This window comes from Narcine bancroftii, chromosome 5 (assembly GCF_036971445.1).
Source record: "Narcine bancroftii isolate sNarBan1 chromosome 5, sNarBan1.hap1, whole genome shotgun sequence".
In the NCBI taxonomy this organism is placed as follows: Eukaryota; Metazoa; Chordata; class Chondrichthyes; order Torpediniformes; family Narcinidae; genus Narcine; species Narcine bancroftii.
The window spans coordinates 38984776-39006532 of NC_091473.1; the positions used below are offsets into that span (position 1 = coordinate 38984776).

The 21757-nt window shown below is 40.3% G+C and overlaps 1 protein-coding gene across 2 annotated transcripts in view; it reads left to right on the forward strand.

The window, feature by feature from the left end:
* The window catches only part of cadpsa (Ca2+-dependent activator protein for secretion a), a 454508-nt gene that overhangs the window by 52603 nt on the left and 380148 nt on the right, over window positions 1–21757 (forward strand). For both annotated transcript variants that reach the window (XM_069937157.1, XM_069937158.1), the window contains exons 2-3: window positions 11840–11953; window positions 13771–14103. In XM_069937157.1, coding sequence (XP_069793258.1) covers window positions 11840–11953; window positions 13771–14103 — 447 coding nt within the window. The remainder of the gene's footprint in view (window positions 1–11839; window positions 11954–13770; window positions 14104–21757) is intronic.

Here is a 21757-nt window from a genome sequence, read left to right on the forward strand (position 1 = left end):
GCATATGCACGATTGACTGTTACTGCTTGCGTGGGGGTTGCATATGGTTGATTGAGTTGTTAGCCTGCATTGACTGTGACTGTAATGACCTGCTAGATGTTGGGTGAGTGAGGCTCTGATATTTTCTGTTGACTGTTAAAATTTAGACAGTGACCGTTATCCATTAGCAAGCACGTTACTGAAAACAATTGATCGTTACCATCACCAAAGAGACTGGCTGTTACCATTAGTCACGCTAGCAAGGATGTTATTGTTACCACAATACAATGATTGTTACCATGTTGTGAGTCCATTTTTGTTCACTGATAAACAATTTAAAATGCTTCTGGTCTTCGTAAAGAATTTATTCAGACGCGTCACAGTAAAGAGCCAACTTAGCTTCCAAGTGGCTTTTTTATGAATAGTCACTACACATGGGAAGACGCGTACAAACTCCTTACAGACAGTGTGGGTTTTGAACCCAGGCCCCAATTGCTGGTGCGCTAACTGCTGTGCCAACTGTGCCACCCCAAACTCGAATATTATTTAGCATCATTTAGCCCTCTCAAGGTAGAAAATTCCAAAACAATCACAGAGCTCAGAAAAAAGAAATTCCTCATCTCTAACTTAAATGGTTTGATTGTCAGGCCACAATTTTGAACTCCTTACCTCAAAACAAGTCCTAGTTCTAGGTTTTTGCAAAAGAGGAAGAATTCTCAAAATATCTTGCTGGTTAAGCCCTCAAAAGGTCACTATCAAATTTACTTGGAGAATTGTTTGCATTTAAAAAAAAAAATTTTTTTTATTGAAATAACAAATCCTACATACAAAGTCTTCTTATTAAACAAATAACAGGTTTTTACACACACACACACACACACACACACACACACACACACACACACACACACACACACACACACACACACACACACAACTTAATATAAATCAAAACCCTATATATATGTATATATTTGGTTATTTAACAATGTTTCTTAAAAAATAATTCTGCATGTACAATAAGTAAAACTACATTAGACAATCCCTTGAACTAAACAGAGGGTAGATTCTGTTAATCTAAAAAAAAATTAAAAAACTAAATCTGATCTATCCCCTCCCTCTAATCAAAGTTGAATTGTTTGCATTTTAACATGCTTTTTCAATAAAATATTTATTTGGTGGAATAGGTCCATTTCAAAATATAGCTTTAGCTGAATATTTTGCTGTTATTCTTGGATTAATTAAGAAGTTAGCATCAATTTGTTAGAGAATACAAGACTTAGAGGTGACAAAACATAAGATGCTTCCTTGAGTGTGACAAATTTGGAAAATTCTATGCCTGATGGCAACTTTGCATACGTTAATCATTCATTATGGAATGGGATAATTTGTCTACATTTGGATCTGAATATCCATCATTTAGTGTTTTTCAAGGCAACAGTTTCCTCATAATTCAAAAAAAAAGTGGCCTTTATTTGCTCTAGTTGGAGATTGCAACTGCTGCATGAAATTTATGAATATCGCTATTTTAGGATTGGTCAGATTTTAAAACAATTTTAACATGGGTTCTGCTTAGAAATTAAATGGAGAGGTAGAATGGGACTGCTACAATGATATACATGGCCACTTGCATAATGCTTGGCATTATTCATCTAATCAACACCTAGTTCCCTGCTTTATTCTTTGCTAATATCCTAAGTGGTGCCACCCATTGCTCATCATTGCATTTTCTTCCTGTTGAAAGCTGTTCCCAATTCAGAATGTCTCTAAATTAAACATTACAAACAATGTTCCCACTAATAAATCAAGTTTGTAGCCAGTGTGCGCAAAAATCTTGTGCAATTTTTTTGTCCTGTGACAAAAGTATGTGTGCACAGAATACTTGTGCAAATGTAAACCTGAAAATTGTTTCAAGATATAATACAAGCCTCATCTACCAGTGGAATTATTAAACAGGCAGAATACTATTCATAGTCTGAAAATGAGAGGTTATCCATATAAAAGAGATCAGGAAGAACTTCTTTAGCCAGAGGGTCGTGGATGTGTGGAACTCACTGCGGCATACAGCAGTGGAAGCCAGATCGCTGGGAGTATTTTAAAAAGAATGACAAATATCTCATTAGTGAGGGCATCAAGGGATTATGGGGGAAAGGCCAAAAATGAGAACTAGTGTAGAGTAGCTTAGTGTAGATTTATGGAACAGACTCGATGGGCCTAGTGGCCTGGTTCTGTTCCTTTGTCTGTGATCATTTTGGCACAGCCTATCTCTCATGGCTAATAAAACTGTATTGGCATGTTTTAATAAACGAGTTTGATTGCATTCTACGAAGTAACATATTCAATTAAGATTTTACTCTATGCTTTGAACTACTTTGTTCAGTTTGTTCCATTAAATAAATCATCATTGAGTATTTCTTATTTTTATGTGATGCAATGTCTAAATAAATTAAAATAATAGTAGCACCCATCAATTTAGTTTATTATTATTTGCTGGAAATGGTTACAAAACTCATTCAATTACAAAGCTAGTTGACAAACTATCCAGATTTTTAATGCGAAAATCTTCACATAAAGCACAGTTTATATAGGTTTACAAAATATTTGATGTAAAACTGCACAAAATTACAGCAGAGCAGCATACATATTTAAGTCACTCAGTTATTTTTTCTCTCTTTCCTGTCTTTGGTACTTACCCATTCTTTGTAAACTCTATCGAGACCAGTGGTTTTCAAACTGCACCCCTAAACTCGCGTTCCATCTTGAGTAATCCCTATGCCGTAAGTGCTCTGTGATTAGTAAAGGATTGCTTAAGATGGTATGTCAATGGAAAGAAAAAGTTTGAAAACCACTTTTTTAATCGTACCTAATTGACTCGTTATTTGCATGGTTTCATAACCCCAAAGGAAATGGGCCAGTGACAATTTTATCAAGCAAAATATTTCAGTAACAATTGGGTCTAGAGCAGTGGTTCTCAACCTTCCCTTCCCACTGACATACCACCTTAAGCAATCCCTTACAATCACAGAGCACTTATGACATAGGGGCAGTTTGAAAACCATGATCTAGACTAATAGAACTCGCATCCAATTGATAGCTTTTGATTCTCATTAGCATATTCAAATGACATTCGCCATAATGGTTTCTCAGCTTGTGTTTGAGTTGATTCATTGGCTAAAACCTTGCTCACAGTCCACATTAGATGCAAGAAAGATTCCCCTAATGTCCATTAATTTTGCAAGGTTGCAAAACTGTTCACTTTGCTCTTCACTCTGTCCTTTGCTAATATCCTAAGTGGTGCCACCCATTGCTCATCATTGCCACAAATGCCAAAATTTGATCAAAGTTTGAAATAACTTTGGATTTAGTTTTTTTCTTGCAAGGAAAATTTAAATAATTAAACTATTAATTATTAATCTAACTGTTATGGTGTTTTCCTCTAGAAAATCATGATATTTTAGACATATGAACTTGTTTATCATTAAATGTGAAGTCACATCTGTAATTGTGAAGAAATCAAAAGCTGATCATTCTTGTACCTCATCTTCTTGTACCTTTCTTCTAAATGAACACAAAGACAATTTATAAACATCAACAGTGAACTTGTATCTACTGTAATGTTTTCTTCACATTGTTGGCTTAGCAAAACTTTAACTTGATCGCTGCACGAAACATTGTCTCCCAGATACTGCTTTCTTATCTTGTTAATTTTGTCAAGTGCAAAATGAAGTGAATCAATTGGCGTCAGGCGAGACTTTTGCAGATCTTGCACAATGCAACCAGTTCTTCAAAGACATCACTTAAAACCTGTAGACCATGTATGTGGCCATCTTGTCCGCTGTGCGCGGGTGCAGATCAATGCTGGAGGAGCATGTGCGGTTGGCTTAGTACTGGCGGAGAGCACTTTTGAGCGAGGGCCAGCGCATCCTTTAAAAAGCAGGTGCGCTTGGCTCAGTGCCGGCCGATAGCGATTGGAGCTGGGAGCCAGCGCATTCAAAGAAGCACATGTGGTAGTTTCAGGTGTGTTTAAATATTAGTTTCTTCAGCCAGCGTCGGCAGTTGGTGATCCGAGGAGGGTGAGTTAGGTAGTGTTAATTTCTGTTGACCACTTCGCTACACTACGTTAAATAACAAGTTACTGTACATGGACCATTAAATAAGAACGTTATAGGGATGTTATAATGGAAAGTTGCTTGTTAAGATAAATTGGTATTTTACAGACATTATTAAAGATTGTTTGAGAAGAAAAAACCCTGTAAAGCTACTTTGTATGCAATATTTATTAATTTCTTGTGAAACGACCAGGTCATCTGACTTATCTTCAAAGTATGTGATGAGTGCCTCATAATTTTTTTTATTATTGTCTGCAATGCAGTGTCTAGATAACCATCTGACTTCATTAAGTAGTCTGAAAGCAATAGCTTCTTTTTCAGAGGCGTCTGCAATTTCTTTAAATTTGCATCTTTTAACTGTAGATTGAGAAAACACTGTTTTCATCAAAGCATGAATGTCTCTTATTAATTTGACTTCTTTCCATGCATTACAAATCCCCAGATCTTCACGGAGTGCTACACAGTGTTGCTGAACTAAGTGTGGAATGTCCTTGTTTCAGTCCTGCTGCGACACCATTAACTCTGCCCAACATTACTGACGCTCCATCAGATGTAAATGTCACCATTTTATGGAGGTCAAGTTTCTTCTCTTCATAAATCTGCGTGATCACTGAAACAATAGAAGAAGCAACGCACACCTGCAGTAGGACTCTTCTGCCAAAAAACATTTTGTACGCAGTACAATCTTTAGATCTGAATCTGAAATACAGAATGAGTTATTTGGGGACTGATAGGTCTGTGGTTTCATCATTTGTTAACGTGTGAACAAACGTGTCTTTCTGAACAATTTAGTTGATATTCTCCAGAAATTTGAATGCATAATTTTTGCTTTACCAGCTGTCTGAGAATTGAATATACCCTTCCATATATTCAATAATGTGTTGAACTGAATGTAAAGAGTTATTCATTTCAACAGCTAACAACATGCTGTTGATAAGAATTTTGCTCTCCTCCGGGTTTGATCGTTTCTTTCTCTCGCTCATCTGTACTCTCACGTATTTCCAAATCATGCGTAAATATTTCTCACAGCTGATAATTCATGACCTCGTGAGCTTTCGATGTGAACAGTTTCTACTATTTCATTAGGCCATTCAAGTTTGAACAAACTTGCAGTTCTTTTGCGCTTCATGCCTGTTGCTTCTTTTGAATTCGACATAGAGAATCAATTTTTATTTCAATAAAAACTCAGAAAGCTATCTTCAGAATTTGAAACAGATCTTCGTAAACTTTATGCTAGGAACACTGTCTGCCAAACATGGCTGTAGCCGTGTTGCAGCTGTACAAACTGGAACTGGAAAGGTGAGGTGATGTGCAGATGTCGTATTTGAAAAATCAACTAACTAGTTAACAGAAACATGAGATGATTTTCAATAAGTATAATTTTAATTTTAATGACTACATTATTTTAGGTAACTAGCCTTTTGTGCACGCATTAATTTCCTTTGTGTGCTGGTTGCAAAATGTGTTCGTGCACAGCGTAGAGGGAACAGTAACTACAACCATCCAACCAACCATGACATGGAAATAGGTTTGTTGGAGGATATAAAAATGTTATGGAAGAGCAGTTACTTTCATTCTGTTAAAAGTGATGAGTGGTCTCTAATGGTATTCCAGCTGTAATTTTCTTTTTGATGCAATATTACATCACAGAGTCATGTGAGAGTGTTTTGGAAGCAATAATTGGGAGCAAAATATTGGAATGATGTTAAAGTGCAATCTTCTTTGAAAGAGAAATGGAAAAGATTCAGCAAGATCGTTAACCCAGAAAAATAATTGACAACTCAGTTAAAGAATTAGCTGGAAAGTTCTATTTTAATTATCTCATGGGATGTAGATGTCATTGACGAGGCCAACATTTAATGCACTTGCAATTGATGGTGGCTGGATGCAGTCTGTTTTTTTTTAAAAAGTGGTGCATTCAACTCTTCAATTAATCTCAAAAATGGTCTGCTGGATAAATTTGATTTTGAACAAATGATGTTTCCTTTGAATGATTAAACACTCATCTGATAGTCTTATCCACCAAGATGTCTCACACAAAGTTAATGTCCTGCTTTCTCCTTTCTAACACCCTTTAATTCACCTTGATGAGAAAGTATGGTTGGCCTTGACTGGTATGATGCCCAATGGTAGATCAACCTGTTTCGTAAGGGGGAAAAGAAGTCCAATTTCCATCACAATTTGTGCAATAATTGATTTAAGCCCTTTCCACCTGAACCCTTACAGAGAATGGGGATGGAGGAGGACTTAACCAAACAACCCTCCCAACCCCAAATCAGCTTCAATAATGCAATTCTTGTCAAGGACCACTAACTGGTGGCTTCTTTCAGCCCTGTCACTTTGATTTTTTTAATCTCCTTTTCAGAGTTTTTCTTTCATTTTCAAAAGCACATGATACTTAAACTCCAATCTGGCCACTCTTGTGTATCCTATTAGTGCATGTCAACATCCTCCTTTCACTGCCTGATCCTCCCAGCTCTACCATTGAGACAGCTACAGTGGATGATGTTGAATTGGTTGTGATGGCATGGCTGGAGGCTACAGCATCTTGCATGGGATGGAGACCATCTGATTCATTGGCCAGTGTGTCACAGGAAAGGGTGTTGATGGAATGTGTGATGGTGAACAGGCACTTTGAGAGAAGATGGCACACTGTACGGTGGGGAGGAGTTGAGGTTTTTCACTTGAGCTCGTTATATGACACAGATGCTGCGCTGTGTTAGAGTGGAGGATGAATGGGATGTTCTGGATTACCTGCCCATCTTGCACACAAGCTACCTGACCTTCCGGGTCAACATTGTGAGATGTTGAGGAAGTTGTTGTACAGGCTTGCTCAATCTGTAGGAGGAAGATGTAGAATTAATTAATAACCGACTTTTTAAAAAAAAAAGTATTTAAACTTAATTGCTTTTAAAGAAACTTCTTAGAGGGCCAATGTCTTATTGGCTGTTTTCTAATGTGGTGGTGTATGTTATATGAAGGTGGCACGGTTAGTTATTATAGCACCAGCTATAATCTTCCGCTGTCTATAAGGAGTTTGTACGTTCTCTCTGTGACCGCATAGGTTTTCACCAGATATTCTGATTTCCTCTTAGGTTCCAAAGACTTACGGAGTTGGTTGGTTAATTGCTTTCATGGGTATATTTGGCATGGATTTGTTACCGTGCTGTATCTATAAAAATTTTTTAAAATGTATTTTGAAATTCAAAGTTCACATTTATTTTCAGAACACTTACATGACATTACGTACAATCATTGGGTTCTTTTTTCTGCAGGCCAGATAGTATTTTTATTTGTTGGTAGTGCAATAAATCTGTATTAAAGAAAAGATATGCACACAAAAGAGAGAAATGTAAGCAAAGAATAAAATATAAACCAACTGTTCAATGCAGAAAAAAATAAATATTCAGTGATAAATACTGTAACATGCAAAAAGTGTCCTTAAATGAGTCCCAGACTGAGTTTGTTGTTTTGATGGTGAAGGGGTAGCAATTGTTCTTGAAACTGGTGGCATGAGTCCTGTGGCACCTGTACCTCTTTCCTGATGGCAGCAGCGAGAACAGAGTATGCCCTGCAGTGGTGTGGATCCTTAATGATTGCTGCTGCTCTCCGACCGACGACAGATTCCATGAAAAAAAAAACACAAAATGCTGGAGAAGTTCAGCAGGTCAAATAGTGTCCTTTATGTAGTAAAGGTAAAGATACATCACCAACGTTTCGGGGCTTGAGCCCTTCATCAAAGTATGAGAAAATGCCGGCAGGCGTCTAAACGAAAGAGCTGTGGTGGGAGGGGTGGCGAGGGACAGAAGCAATGAGGAGGAGGGATGACTGGTTGAATAGATGAACTGGAAAGATAGGAAAAGGGAGAGGGGAAAGAAAAGGCGAGCAGGTTTAATGGAAGGCAGTAAAGTCAATGTTAATGCCATCTGGCTGAAGAGTGCCCAGACAGAAAATAAGGTGTTGTTCCTCCAATTTGCAGCTGGTCAGGGTGGGATAATACACAAGGCAGATGTATGAGTGCGGGAGTGTGTCTCAGAATTGAAATAGTTGGCCACTCAGAGGTTGCTGTAGTTGTGAATGGAGCAGAGATGCTGAGGAAAGCGATCTCCCACACAGCGACCGGTCTCTCCTACATAGAGAAGGCCACAAAGGGAGTAAATCGGATGCAGTAAATAAGTCCTCTGGATGTACAAATGAAGTGGTGCTTCATGTGAAAGGACTGTTTGGGCCCCAGACCGTGGTGAGGGAGAAGGTGTGGGTGCAATGCGCCTCTTGCAGGCACAAGGAAAGGTGCTGGTGTTGCGATGGATGGGGAGAGATGAGTGCATGAGAGAATCGCGGAGGGAGCAGTCCCTGTGGAAGGCCAAGAGGAGAGGAGAGGGAATAATTTGTCTGTAGTAAGTGCTGTAAATTCTGGTGGATGATGTGTTGTCTGGAGGCTGGTGGGATGGTAGATGAGGATGAGGAAGGTTCTATGTTTGTTGCATTTGGGGACAGATGGGGCCAGGGCAGATGAGCAGGAAATGGAGGAGATGCAGGTGGTGGAGGTGAAGGCAGACATTTCAGAAGCTCTGGACTGGAAGACCTCATCTTGCAAACAGATGTGGCAGAGATGGAGAAATTGAGAGAAAGGGATGGAATCCTTGCAGAAGGAAGGGTGAGAGGAAGTGTAGTCTCTCTTTGCTGTTGTCCTCTCCCTCTTTTCTCCACCTAGCATCTCCTGCCTTTACCACCCTCCCCCCCCCACCTTGCCGGCATTTTCTCATACTTTGATGAAGGGCTCAAGCCCGAAACGTCGGTGATGCTACATAAATGACACTGTTTGACCTGCCGAGGTTCTTCAGCATTTTGTGGGTTTTTTTTATTTCAACCGCGGTGTCTACAGAATTTTGTGATTTACTACAAATTCCATATAGATTTTCTCGATGGTGGGGAAAATTATCCCTATGGTGTACTGGGGTGTGTCCAATATTTTTGTTGGGATTTCTGCTCAGAGGTATTGTTGGCCCATTCCAAGCTGTGATGCAGCAGGTCAGCACACTTTATGTATCTGTAGACATTTGCCAAGGTTTTCAATGTCATACCCAACCTCTGCAAACTCATGAGGAATTAGAGTCCTTTTGTCATGATGGCATTAGTGTGCTGGGCCCCAGAAAGGTCCTCGAGATGGCGTCTCCTAGGAATTTAAACTTGCTCATCCTCTCCACCTCTGATTTCCCCAATGATCACAGGATTATATACCTCTGGTTTTGTCTTCCTGAAGTCCACAATCAGCTCCTTGGTGTTGGTTACATCGATTTTGAGGTTGTTATTGCTACACCATTCAGCCAAGTTTGCAATCTCCCTCTTGTCTGCTGACTCATGCCCCTTTTTATACAACCCACGACTGTGGCATCATCAGCAAGTTTGTAGATGGTGTTGTCCTCATTCTAAGCCACACAGTCATTGATTTAAACTGAGTAGATCAGGGGGCTAAGTCTGCAGCCCTGTGGTGCTCCGATGCTGATGGAGATGTGAAGATGATGCTCTTACCACTCAGCGTTGATTCCGAATCCATTTACACAGTTGGGTACTGAGGTCCAGATCTTAGAGTTTGCTGATCAGATTTGAGGAGAAATGGTGTCGAATGCTGAGTTGTAGTCGATGATCAGCATCCTGATGAATGCGTCTTTGCTGTTCATTTGTTTCAGGGCTTTGTGAAGAGCCTGTGAGATGGTATCTGCTCTAGACCTGTTGCTGTGGTAGGCAAATTGGAACATATCATATCCTTGCTCAGAGAGGAGCTTGTTTGTTTCAACACCTGCCTCTCAAAACACGTCATCACTTGATGTGAGTGGCACTGGTCCCTAGTCATCTCGGCAGGTTACCTCACTCTTCTTGGGCAGAGGTATGATTGAGGGCTGTTTGAAACAGGTGCCTTCCTGAAGTGAGATGTTGAAGATTTTCGTGAATACGTTGGCAAGTTAGTTGACACAGGTTGTCAATACTCGGCTGGGTTTGTTCCATTCTCATCCAGAATCTCCACTTTCCCTTTGCTATGGCTTTTCGTAGGTTGTACCTTTTCCAACCTTTTCCTGAAATGATCATCAGTACATTTTTTTCCAATGCTTTTGGACAAGATTCTAACCAATACCAGGCGGATATTTATTGAAATAGTTCTGTACTGATTGGGAGCAACGGATTCTTGCAGCATTTAATGTGGGGCAAATGTTGCAACATTTTGTCAAGGTCACTCACTGGATGTAAGAAGAAATTGGTCAGAGCCAAGGGTGATGTGTGAGCAGTAACGGAGTTTGGATAGCATGTGTGGTGTTTAAGACGTATGAGCATTATCACCAGAGGATTTAGAATCTAGATAGTTATTGTGTTTCTGTACACAAGAATCAGAGCAATCTCTAACCCTCATCCTTTTTCTTTATGCTTGTATGACAGCAATCCATGTAACCATATAACCATTTACAGCACAGAAACGGGCCAGTTCGGCCCTTCTAGTCCATGCCGATCAATTTCTCTCACCTAGTCCCACTGGCCTGCACTCGGCCCATAACCCTCCATGTCTCTCCCGTCCATTTACCTATCCAACTTTTCCTTAAATATTAAAATTGATCTTGCTTCTACCACCACTGCTATAAGTTAATTCCACACCCCCACCACCCTCTGCATGAAGAAATTCCCCCTCATGTTACCCGAAACTTTTCCCTTTTACTCTCAATCCATGCCCTCTTTGTTTGAATCTGCCCCCACTCTCAATAGAAAAAGCCTATTCACATTGACTCTGTCTGTCCCCCTTATAATTTTAAATATCTCTGTCAAATCACCCCTCTATCGTCTTCGCTCCAGGGGGTAAAGTCCCAGCCTGATCAACCTTTTCCTGCAACTCAAACCCTGAAACCCTGGCATCATTCTCGTAAACCTCCTCTGCACTCTCTATTCTGTTTATATCTGTCCTGTAACTAAATATGGCAAATGTGCAGACAAATGGCTTGAAGAGTTGTCAGTTTTTTTCTATTATTACTAAGACATTCTTAGAAGAAAACAAGATGCTATTTTGAATTATTTTGGGTTAAATAATTTTGGGTTCTTAAATGTACTTAAAGTTAAACTGTAGCATATATTTTTGTACCTTTAGACCTGTCATCAGATTTCCATACTTCACCCTGTGAAGGAGTGAAGGTTAAATTTTGTTTGCACAGCATTATTGTATTTTCAATATCTTTGGAGGCTTAATAGGTAAAGTATGATTCCCAGCAGCAGTTTCACAACAGTGAACTCCTGTGACAATCAACTGTGTAGCATTGCAATAACTGGTCCCATAAGTGGTGATTCGTATGGTCAAATAGTAAGGTAGGCACCAGTTTTGGGTTTGTGATCTCTATTCACTCAACCAGCATATACAGAATCCAGGTGAAATACTGAAAGCACCATAGGACCTAAAAGTAAGTGTATAGGATGAAGAGATTCAAGGATATTAACACAGAAAATAATAGGACTCAATGCAAGAATATCTCCAGGGCTGATGGTTTCCACTACTAGGGATGAGAAGAAGTAGGTGAAGAAATTACAGATCTGTTTGTCTTATTTGTACGAAACTCTCGATTCAGGACTGGTGCTTTTGGATCAACGAAGAGTAAATGCTGCTTCATCATTGCAAAGTTGTTAAATTTGGGTCTTTCAGTTTAACATCAAAAATGAGGGTTCTTCCTCTTCAGTTTCAATGGGTTATAAAAGTTTCATATATTCCTCTTTTCCAGATAAACAAGCAACAGCTGCAAACAGTCAAAGATCGTTTCCAGGCTTTCTTGAACGGGGAGACACAGATTGTGGCAGATGAAGCCTTTATTAATGCTGTTCAAAGCTATTTTGAGGTAAATTTTATCCTTGTAATATTTGGAAATTGGAAGTATCGGTATTGCTGAATGCTACCAGTTTTTGTAAAACTGATGCAACTTCTCATCTGTGAGCCTGTAATGCTTCATCAGACATTACAGTTTGGGATTATTCTATACATGATCTGAAGCTGAACTTTCTTACACCTGAATAGAAAACATCCCAGCTAAAAACTGCCATTGCATTAGAGTTCAGCAGAATGTTTCTCATTCAATGAAAGCCAGTAATTGCAACAGCTAGTGCTTAATGACTATACTTTCCTGTTTTTGATAATAGTAATTTAGAAATCAAGCCAAAGATATGAACAGTAATATGTTCGTCAGGTTGAGGTAAATGGTTGGAATATAGAATGAATGAGACAGACTATACAATTGGACCAACAGTTATATTGTTCGGATGTAATTTAGAATTTCACAGGGAAATAATTCAAGGGGTCAAATTCACAAGAAGTTGGTTTATGCACATCTGTTTTGCTAATCTGCAGGATTATGTGGTTGATGCAATTGCTTACTGGTCTATTCATGTGGATTGGATATCTGTGTGGTGTCCTTATTTGTTGTTTGTGAATAGTTGACAATTATTGAAATTCATATACTCAGTAGATTGGGTAACATCTGCTGAGAGTGAAACAGGGGTTAAGTGTTTTGAGTTGATGTCAGATTAGAAATGATGTGAGGAAGTGTTAACTCAATTTTTCTCCATACAGATGCTACCTGACCAGTTGAACATTTTCTCTTTGTACTTCCTGCATCTTTGGTATTTTCTGTTCCAATAGAATGACAAAAAATGGAGGACAAATTAACATTGAAAAACTTGCATTTAATCTGCATGTTTTAAAAAAAATCTACACCCATTTTGAGAATCTCTGAACCTCACTCAGGTTTAGATAGTTATTCTCTTGTGCATAATGCTTCCTGCACAGGAGAACAGGTATTCCTCAACTAAATGTGAACAAAGACATGGTTGAAGATTTGAAATGAACTTTCTTCCTAATGTTTGGATCTAGGCAGTGTTCACCAATCAGAAATATAATTTCCCTGGTCGAATAGAGCTGTCATTGCCCTGTATACAAAAGGAGCCAGTTCAATTTCAGAAGAATGTTTTTCTCTGCACCAGTTGGTGCTTTCATTTGGTGTACCTGCCATCTCCTGGTTTTATTGTTCCCCTTCAAACTGGTGCATATTTCTGCCCATCTATGGAGGGGGCTGGGTTGATTCTCCTCAAGATCACCTTACATGAAACCCTTATTGTTTGAGATCTTCATTCCTCTGTCAAACTTACAAAAGTGGCAAATATCACTAAGTAATTTTTTAATCTATTCCACAGTTTTTAAATAATTCTCTTGTTGCCTTTTTTGCATGGATTCACTGAATCCATTGCAAAATGCAGCACAGAGACAAAATGGCTCATCATATTTATGAGACTGCTTTTGAAACAAAATCCTACTTGTTCTCTTCATAGATTCTTTTATGATTTTGAACACTTCCATCAAATCTCCACCAAAGCCCTCTTGGCTGACCAGAAAACTGCAGTTCCTCCTTCCTGAGACTTGTCTAATAAATCTTTTATGTTATCCTTTTCAAATGCAGGCATCCTTCCTAAAATGTGGTGCTCAGAATTATTCGAAATTGCCATGTTTGGACTTCATTATCCAACATTGAAAGATCAGATCATAATTTCTTGCAAATTATTTGCAAGTTTAATACTGAAACATTTGTGTTTTCAAATGTTTTATTTGGTAACATCTAAAATAATTCCCATCAGTAACTGTTACTTAAATCACTTCATGCTGTAGGTGTTCCTGAAAAGTGACCGAGTGTCCAGAATGGTGCAAAGTGGCGGGTGTTCAGCTAATGATTCTCGAGAGGTGTTCAAGAAGCACATTGAAAAGCGGGTTCGAAGTTTGCCTGAAATTGATGGTCTCAGCAAGGAGACAGTCCTGAGCTCCTGGATGGCAAAATTTGATGCCATATATCGAGGTGAAGAGGATCCACGCAAGCAACAAGCCCGAATGACAGCGAGTGCAGCATCAGAGCTGATCCTTAGCAAGGAGCAACTGTACGAAATGTTCCAGCAAATCCTGGGGATCAAAAAATTCGAGCATCAACTACTGTATAATGCATGTCAGGTGAAGGCATTTCTTTTACTTACTGTTATGGATGTTCCTGTTGATTCATTACAATGAAGGAAGGTAAATAGGCACTTTAACTGGGGTTATTTTATGTAAATTTGTTTCCATTTCATTTTGTAAAACAAAATGACACTTAATTCTGAGAGGTGTCAACGGTAAACCGTTGTTGTTAGGGTGATATCATGTTGCATTCCACACAGCGTCAAAGGTCTCCAGGTTCCATGTCCTGCCTTGTTTTCCATCAGTTCAATAAAGTGGCTGATCACATAGTTCCCACTGCATTTTAAAAATAATACAGTGAAGAGAAGTTTTAATGGTCAACAGAGTTTTTTTTTAAATGATGGAGCTAGAAATTTGGGTCAGCCCAGACAAGGATCTTAATTTGGACACATGAGAGGGAATCTTTTGCATAGAAGTCAGCTGTGGCATTTTTGTGAAAGGTAATTATGAGGACAAAGATGAGAAAATGCACTGGACTGAAGGAGGATCTGGAATTTTAAAGGAAAATCCAACCAAAAATATTGCACCTTGATGGGTAATAGCAGTGGTTGGCTGATTTGCTCAGGCCTCTTAAGAGTTCTGTAACAGCAAAAAATGTTTACCATTGCAAGCATTTCATGAGATCAACAGTATATATGCACTATTTTTCAGTAGAATTTCTTGTACCTTACCCAGGTCATTTTGAAATAAACTAACACAAGCCAGAAAAGGTAGAACATAGGGAAATAGGAAGGTGATGAAAATTAATGCCATTCCTGAACTTTGCAGTACGGAGTATGCAGGCACATCCATGAGTGAAGTGGCCTTCCATTAGTTTTATTTTTTGAGTAAATTTTGCAGTACAAGCACCAAACCACTGTACTCAATCTATAGAGATAATGTGTTTCCTCAGAATATTAATAGTACAAATACATGCCAGATACCAGAACAAATACAAGTCAAAACACTGTGAAATGAGTTTCTATTTCAGTGGAACCTGCACTTCCTGGGCTGACTATAAATATTCAAGGACAGAAGTGAGTCTTTGGTCACTAGTGCTATATGTATGTGCATGTATTGACAGCAACCTGTATTCCTCTAAGGACATTTGTTTCTGCTGAAGTCAGTTGTAGAATATAGATAGGCATCACAGAGAGAAGGAAGGAAGTTGTATCATGCCGTGTATGTCCTCAAGTTGTTCCAAAGCACAGTACAACAGGCACTTGAGAAGTGTAGTCAGGGTTGTTAAATAAAAAACAGAGCAGACACTTTGTGCACGTTATGATTCCACAAGATGAAACTGGGTAATGACTAGATGCAGGTCAAAAGATTATCCATTCCATACCAGAATTTCAAGTTGGACGTGTTAAAGCAGGGTTTTGAATGATTGCTGTGACATTGGTTTGCAGGGGTAAGCGGGTGGCATTTAGGGTCCTAAAATATTTCAAGGTAATGTGTAATTTGAAAATTTGACGAGGTTGATAGAGATGAAGGCTTTGGAAGCAGTGGAGTTAAGGAGATGAAATTAGTTGAGTTATAGAGTTAGAAACCAGCCCTTCGACTCACTGAATCCATCAATCATCTGTTTATCCTCATTCTACATTAATCCCAATTTTTATTCTTCATATATTCTCATAATTACTCCCCTTGGATCCTGCACTCTTTTACACATGAAGGCAATTTGTAGTGCCCGATTAACCTGCAAGCCCGTAAGCTTGTGTGGGATGTGGGAAGGAGAAGGTCCAAACTCCACAGAGACTGTACTCGAGGTCAGGATTGAACCCAGGTCACTGGAGCTGTGAGGCAGTTGCTGTACAAGTTGCACTGCCATCCAGTCATGATCTAATTAACTGGGAATAAAGCTTGGCAGCTAATTGCTGTGTACCTCACAGTTTGATATCTTGAGGCCTTCTTGATTTTAGCTCATGGAACTCGCTTTAATAAGATTAGTATCATTCCTATATGTTGCAACTTCCAAAAAGATTCTCATTTCCAGTGTTTCTTAAAGGGAAGTTATTTTGCCTGCTTTGTTGGGCAGAATCAGTCACCAAGTGAGTTGAATGACGACTCCAAGCTTTGCTGCGATCTAGAGATGTCCTGATAGAGAGGATAGGATAGACGGGGGGCGGGGGGGGGGGGGGGGTTGGGGTGGGTTTCTGATCTCTATCACCTCTTGAGAGACAATCCAGCAGGCTTAGAAAGCAGGCAAAAATATTTTGTGTCATCCACTTTTCAGATTCAGTGCTGATCGTGGGTGCTGTCTGTATGGAGTTTCTACCTTCTCACTGTGAACAAGTGGGCTTCTCCCTGGTGCTCTAATTTTCTCTTGTTTCCCAAAGACATACGAGTTTGCAGGTTAATTGACCATTGCAAATTGTCTCTAGTGTGACAGAAGAGTAATTGTATGATTAGTATAGGATTAGCTTGAATGGGTGTTTGATGGTCTGTATGGACTCAGTGGAGGGTAGTGGGGGATGCAATTTCTCTTTATAAATCTGACACTTTACAGAAATCCACCACAACCCCATCCACTGTCCTAAGCTTTATTCCCTCTCAGAATCATGATGCCAGGAAGAACAGCAAGTCAAATGGAATATCGGTCCTCAAATAAATCAGTGCATCAGTCTAACAATAATAACGCAGGAAACCCCACAGCTATTGATAATATCAGACTGGTGCAGCATTGGGGCAGTTCTTGTTTTGTTTATTCTATTCACCTCAGCAAGCCTCACAAGTTTGAGCTGTGTTCTGAAGAGTGACACCTACTCATGTCCTTTCAAGCATTTGTCTTTTATGCCACTCTCTTTTATAGCTGATGGAACCCTTTCCTTTATGACTACATCTCTCCCAGCTTCATTGTGCATTGAGTTAGCCAGTGAACTAGAAGGTGTTGGGGCCAGCACCAACCTCTAATACAAAGTGTTTGACTAGCTAGGTTGGCATGGATGGATGGGGCTGAAGGTCCTGCTTCTATGACTCAAACATTTTTTTAATCTTGAAGAAATTCAGATTCAAAAACAGACTTAAATGCACTGCTCATCAGTTTGATCTTGGGAGCAACTTCTGGCATACTTCCACTTCAGAGATAGATGTAGACTCCCGTCTGTTATTGGGCTTGACACTGCTCATTCTGGCCATTGATCTGGATGCTCCTGCTGCTCCTCTTCACCACCTCCTGTTCCATACAAATGAAACTGCTAATAAAGGCTGATAGTGCTTGATGAGGGTAGTCAGAACAAAACAAAAACAGTAAAGGAGCTGGAGGCCAGCACCATGATCTGAAATCAATGTAGCTCAGCTAAGCTGCAGGTGAATGCTTCTTTAAAGAATGGGTTTTAAAGTCAAATCTAGCTGGATTTCACCTACAGTTCCTAATTGGTGCAACTGGGGTTATTACTTCAGTATAGGGTTCCCTGATTTTACACTTCTGAGACCTATGGTATGTGTGTCTCTGGTAAGCTTATCAATCAAAAGAAACAAATTTGTGAAGATAATACAGTGCCTGTGAACTGGGATGCATTAAGTCTCATGATCATGCAGGAAAGTGAACTTGCATGTCTTAAACAGCATTTTTGAGTGGGTTATTACTTTTTGTCATGAAGTTGTATTGCTTAAGTTGTGAGTATATGGTCAATAAAGCATATATTACACTTTTGCATTAGAAAAACAAATAATGTTTTATTGACATGTTTGCTCCTGAGAGTTTTTAATTTGTTACAGGATTTTTTTGGAGTACAGACATTATACCAGTCAAAAGTTATAATTTAATATTTCACTTGGCCAATATTCAGCTTTCTTCTAAGTAAGCTGCCATGGAAACCAACTCCCAACATTCTCGGAACCAGTGCAGCATCTCTGCTTTGACCCAACCCCACGTCTCCTGCACACAGTCCCAGACTCTACAAAATCCCAAGCCAGCTGAGTGGAGGCCAGGGTTCAGGAAACTGATTTACTCCAACCTTGTAGGTACATGATGTTACAAAGTATGACCTGCACTGCTCCAGGAATGAATTGATCTTTCAATAGCTGTCCTCAACACTGCCAGATTCCTGTACAGAACCACAGATTGTATATTTAATGGGCTGCATTATGCAAGTGGACGTTCATACAGGAAATCCAGATTTTTTTTTAATCTTGTGTTGTGGATTTTTAATTCCACACCTTGTTTCAGCATCTGTTATTGTTCAGTCCACATGCACAGAAGATCCTCAGGAAGTGAAAAAGTCATCTCCTGTAATGAGGTGCAGCATGAATTTGAGCTTCTTTTGCTTCAGTTCTTAACTGCAGATGCCATGAAAAGATAGGGCCGGTTCCTTTAGGAGTAAGTCATTTTACAAACATTGAATAAAATTATGATGCTTGTTGTGAGTGAGGAAACAGGTTTGGTAGGTCTCAAAGGCAAAGATCTGGACACTGGTTTCAATAGCAAAAAGCTTTATTTTCTAGCAGCAAAGCCTTGCGAAAATGAGGCTATACACAGACACACAATATACAACAACTATGGGAAGGGCGGAATAACGGTTAACAAATGTGTACAGTTTATTTCTTAGTGTGGGAACCGCACTTGGTTGGCAATGAGAATTTGATAGCATGGGAAAAATAATAGCAGCAATGAAACATGCACACAGCTAATAAACAGGCGTGGGGGAAAAAGATACATACATGCTTACAATCAAGAGAAAAGTAAATTTGTGTCCTGCCACCCCTTGACTCTGGATGAACACGGCTCTGTGTTCAGTGCTGATCAGCGCTCCCAACTCCTATTAAACGGCACCCTTATCTCACCAGCAGTTTCTCCAGTGCAAGTCCGATTTTGTTTTTCAGCAAAGGATGGAGCAGGGAGTGCCTCGAAGATGGCAAGAGAGAGAGAGAGATCAAAGAGTACATGGCACCTTTAAAGTGCTGGAGAGTCCAACCCAGGTGATTGACTGGGAGGGCCAATGGCTCAGTGCCAGGCAGGCTAATCTAATTATGGTAGCCAATGACCCGAGGTCAATAACAGGCAGGCTGGAGGGTGTAGGGCAAGTAATTAACATGGGCCAACAGCAAAGTGTGTGCTGATAGGTGGGGCGGAACAGGAGCTTGATTGGCAGCTAGTGTGTCCTCCGACTAGGTATAGAGGAGTGCTGTCATGTGACAGCCAAGACCTCTCCCAATACACTGCTCTTTGCCTAAACACTTGGATTATGGAGAAGAGAAACCTACCTCCTCCTTTAGACTACCATCAAACTCTGTCTACCTCTGTCATCAGGCTTTTTGACCAATGGCAATAAAGCAAAGAATTCCTAGAGGTGAACTTTGAGTTTGCATGTTAGTGGACAGCTGAAGTGAAAGCAATACGTAAAAGTGCTGGAGAAATTTAACAGGTCACGCTGCATTCATAGAAACGGTTTTGGGCCTGAGCCCTTCATCAGGAATCTGGAAAGACAGGTAGATGCCGAGATAGGAGGGAGGCGGGAAGGAGGGGCATTGACTAACAGGTAATAGGTGGCTCCGAATCATGGGTCCTCTACCGGCATCACCTGCGGCTCCTAGAACGCTTCCATCAGCGCTGTCTCCGCTCAATCCTCAACATTCATTGGAGTGACTTCATCACCAACATCGAAGTACTCGAGCTGGCAGAGTCCGCAAGCAGCGAATCCACGCTGCTGAAGACCCAACTGCGCTGGGTGGGACACGTCTCCAGAATGGAGGACCATCACCTTCCCAAGATCGTGTTCTATGGTGAGCTCTCCACTGGCCACTGAGACAGAGGTGCACCAAAGAAGAGGTACAAGGACTGCTTAAAGAAATCTCTTGGAGCCTGCCACATTGACCACTGCCAGTGGGCTGATATCGCCTCCAACCGTGCATCTTGGCGCCTCAAAGTTCGGCGGGCAGCGACCTCCTTTGAAGAAGAAGACTGCAGAGCCCACCTCAGTGACAAAAGACAAAGAAGGAAAAACCCAACACCCAACCCCAACCAACCAATTTTCCCTTGCAACCGTGCCTGCCTGTCCCGCATCGGACTTGTCAGTCACCAACAAGCCTGCAGCAGACGTGGACATACCCCTCCATAAATCTTCATCCGCGAAGCCAAGCCAAAGAAGAATAGGTGGATACAATGAGAGGGTAGAAGAGAAATAAGATGAAAAGTGATGGGGGAAAAGGGCAGAGGGTTAAGAATGTTTGTGCCCACATGGGAAATTGACAGCAAAGCTCTTCAATCAAATTATGAATTTTCAAAGAGGAACATAGTCATTCTGTATTTAAAAATGTAAGGCAAAACAAAAGTAAGGACAGAATTTAATGTAAAATAAAACTTTTTGTTTTAAGGGAACAACAATCAACATTTCTAAAATTATTTTTAGAGTGCAGGAAAGTCACCAGTTCAAATCAGTGATTTAAAAAGTTACTCCTGCTCTGAATGTTTCATCCCCAAAACTTGATCCATCTAATCTGGGATTAACGGGCAGTTTGGTCAAATTCTAATTCATGCCGATGCAGTGAGTTTGGTGTTCATTTAGAGCAGGTTAGTTCTGCCAACAGCTTCTGCATTACTGCATTTAAAGATGCACCCATTGGAACTAAAAGTTGTTGTTGGCTTTGCTTGTACTGCTGCAACCAGGTAGAAACAAGTGTCTTTCAGAGAATTGTTGAGTTCAGAATCATATTAATATTCCAAGAATGTGACTACTTGCATTCATCCTGGGAATCAAGATTCCCTCGTGTCCCAATCCACAAAATTTAATAGCACACAAAATTTGACAACATTTGACTGCCATAAAGGCTCACAAAAAGGCCCCATGAACATGGCTTGATTTCCCCATAAGAGAAAGAGAAGCAAAATAGCATCCCTTCAGAGCCACTGAGTGTCCGTGGATTTGCTTCTTCACTCCCGTAGCCTCTGCAGCAGCACGGCCTTCTGTTCAATCCATTGACAAACCCAAACTCCCAGATCCAAACCTTCAATACAGTCAAGAAGCTTTCAGTGCCTGAAGCCCCTTCAGCACTCTTTTTTTATTCCCTCTGCATTCTCTCAAAACCCATTCCCAATACCTGGTTGCCCACGAGCCAGTCTCCTAATCACAGAGCACTTATGGCATAGGGAAAACTAAATACTCTCAAGGTTGATACACCACACTAAATATTTGCACTCTCCATGGCATTCAATACTATTTATAAGCTGCACAGCAGAAACTTGCAGGGGTCCTTCATCAATAATCATCTCTGTCCCTTTCCCACCAAGTGTAGCAGTCTCAAAGGAACACCATCTTGCTCACAAGATCTTGCACCATAACCAGACTTGGAAAGAAATCTGTGAATTTCATCTTTGCCTGGCCAAAACATTCAAGATTCCTTTTCTTTTATTGTCATATAATAGTACAGAACATGTAATATTGCATGAAATTGTCTTCTGCCTGCCGCAAGGCAGACAGAGTCACCATAGTGTCACCCAGCATCTCTTACAGTAGGAGTAAAAGCAAAGCAGAGTCATTGATGTCCATGCATTGCCTCCAGGGCTTCTGCAGCCACACAGACTCCTGTTCGATCCATCAGCAACCCGAGCTCTAGATCCAAACTGCCCTTCGGGAGCCAACCTTGCCCTCAGCCCTCTCTCAAATCCTGGCTCCGATACCTGGTTCCCATAAGCCAGTCTCCACCAGCCCACAGCCCTTGCAGATCCCCAGGC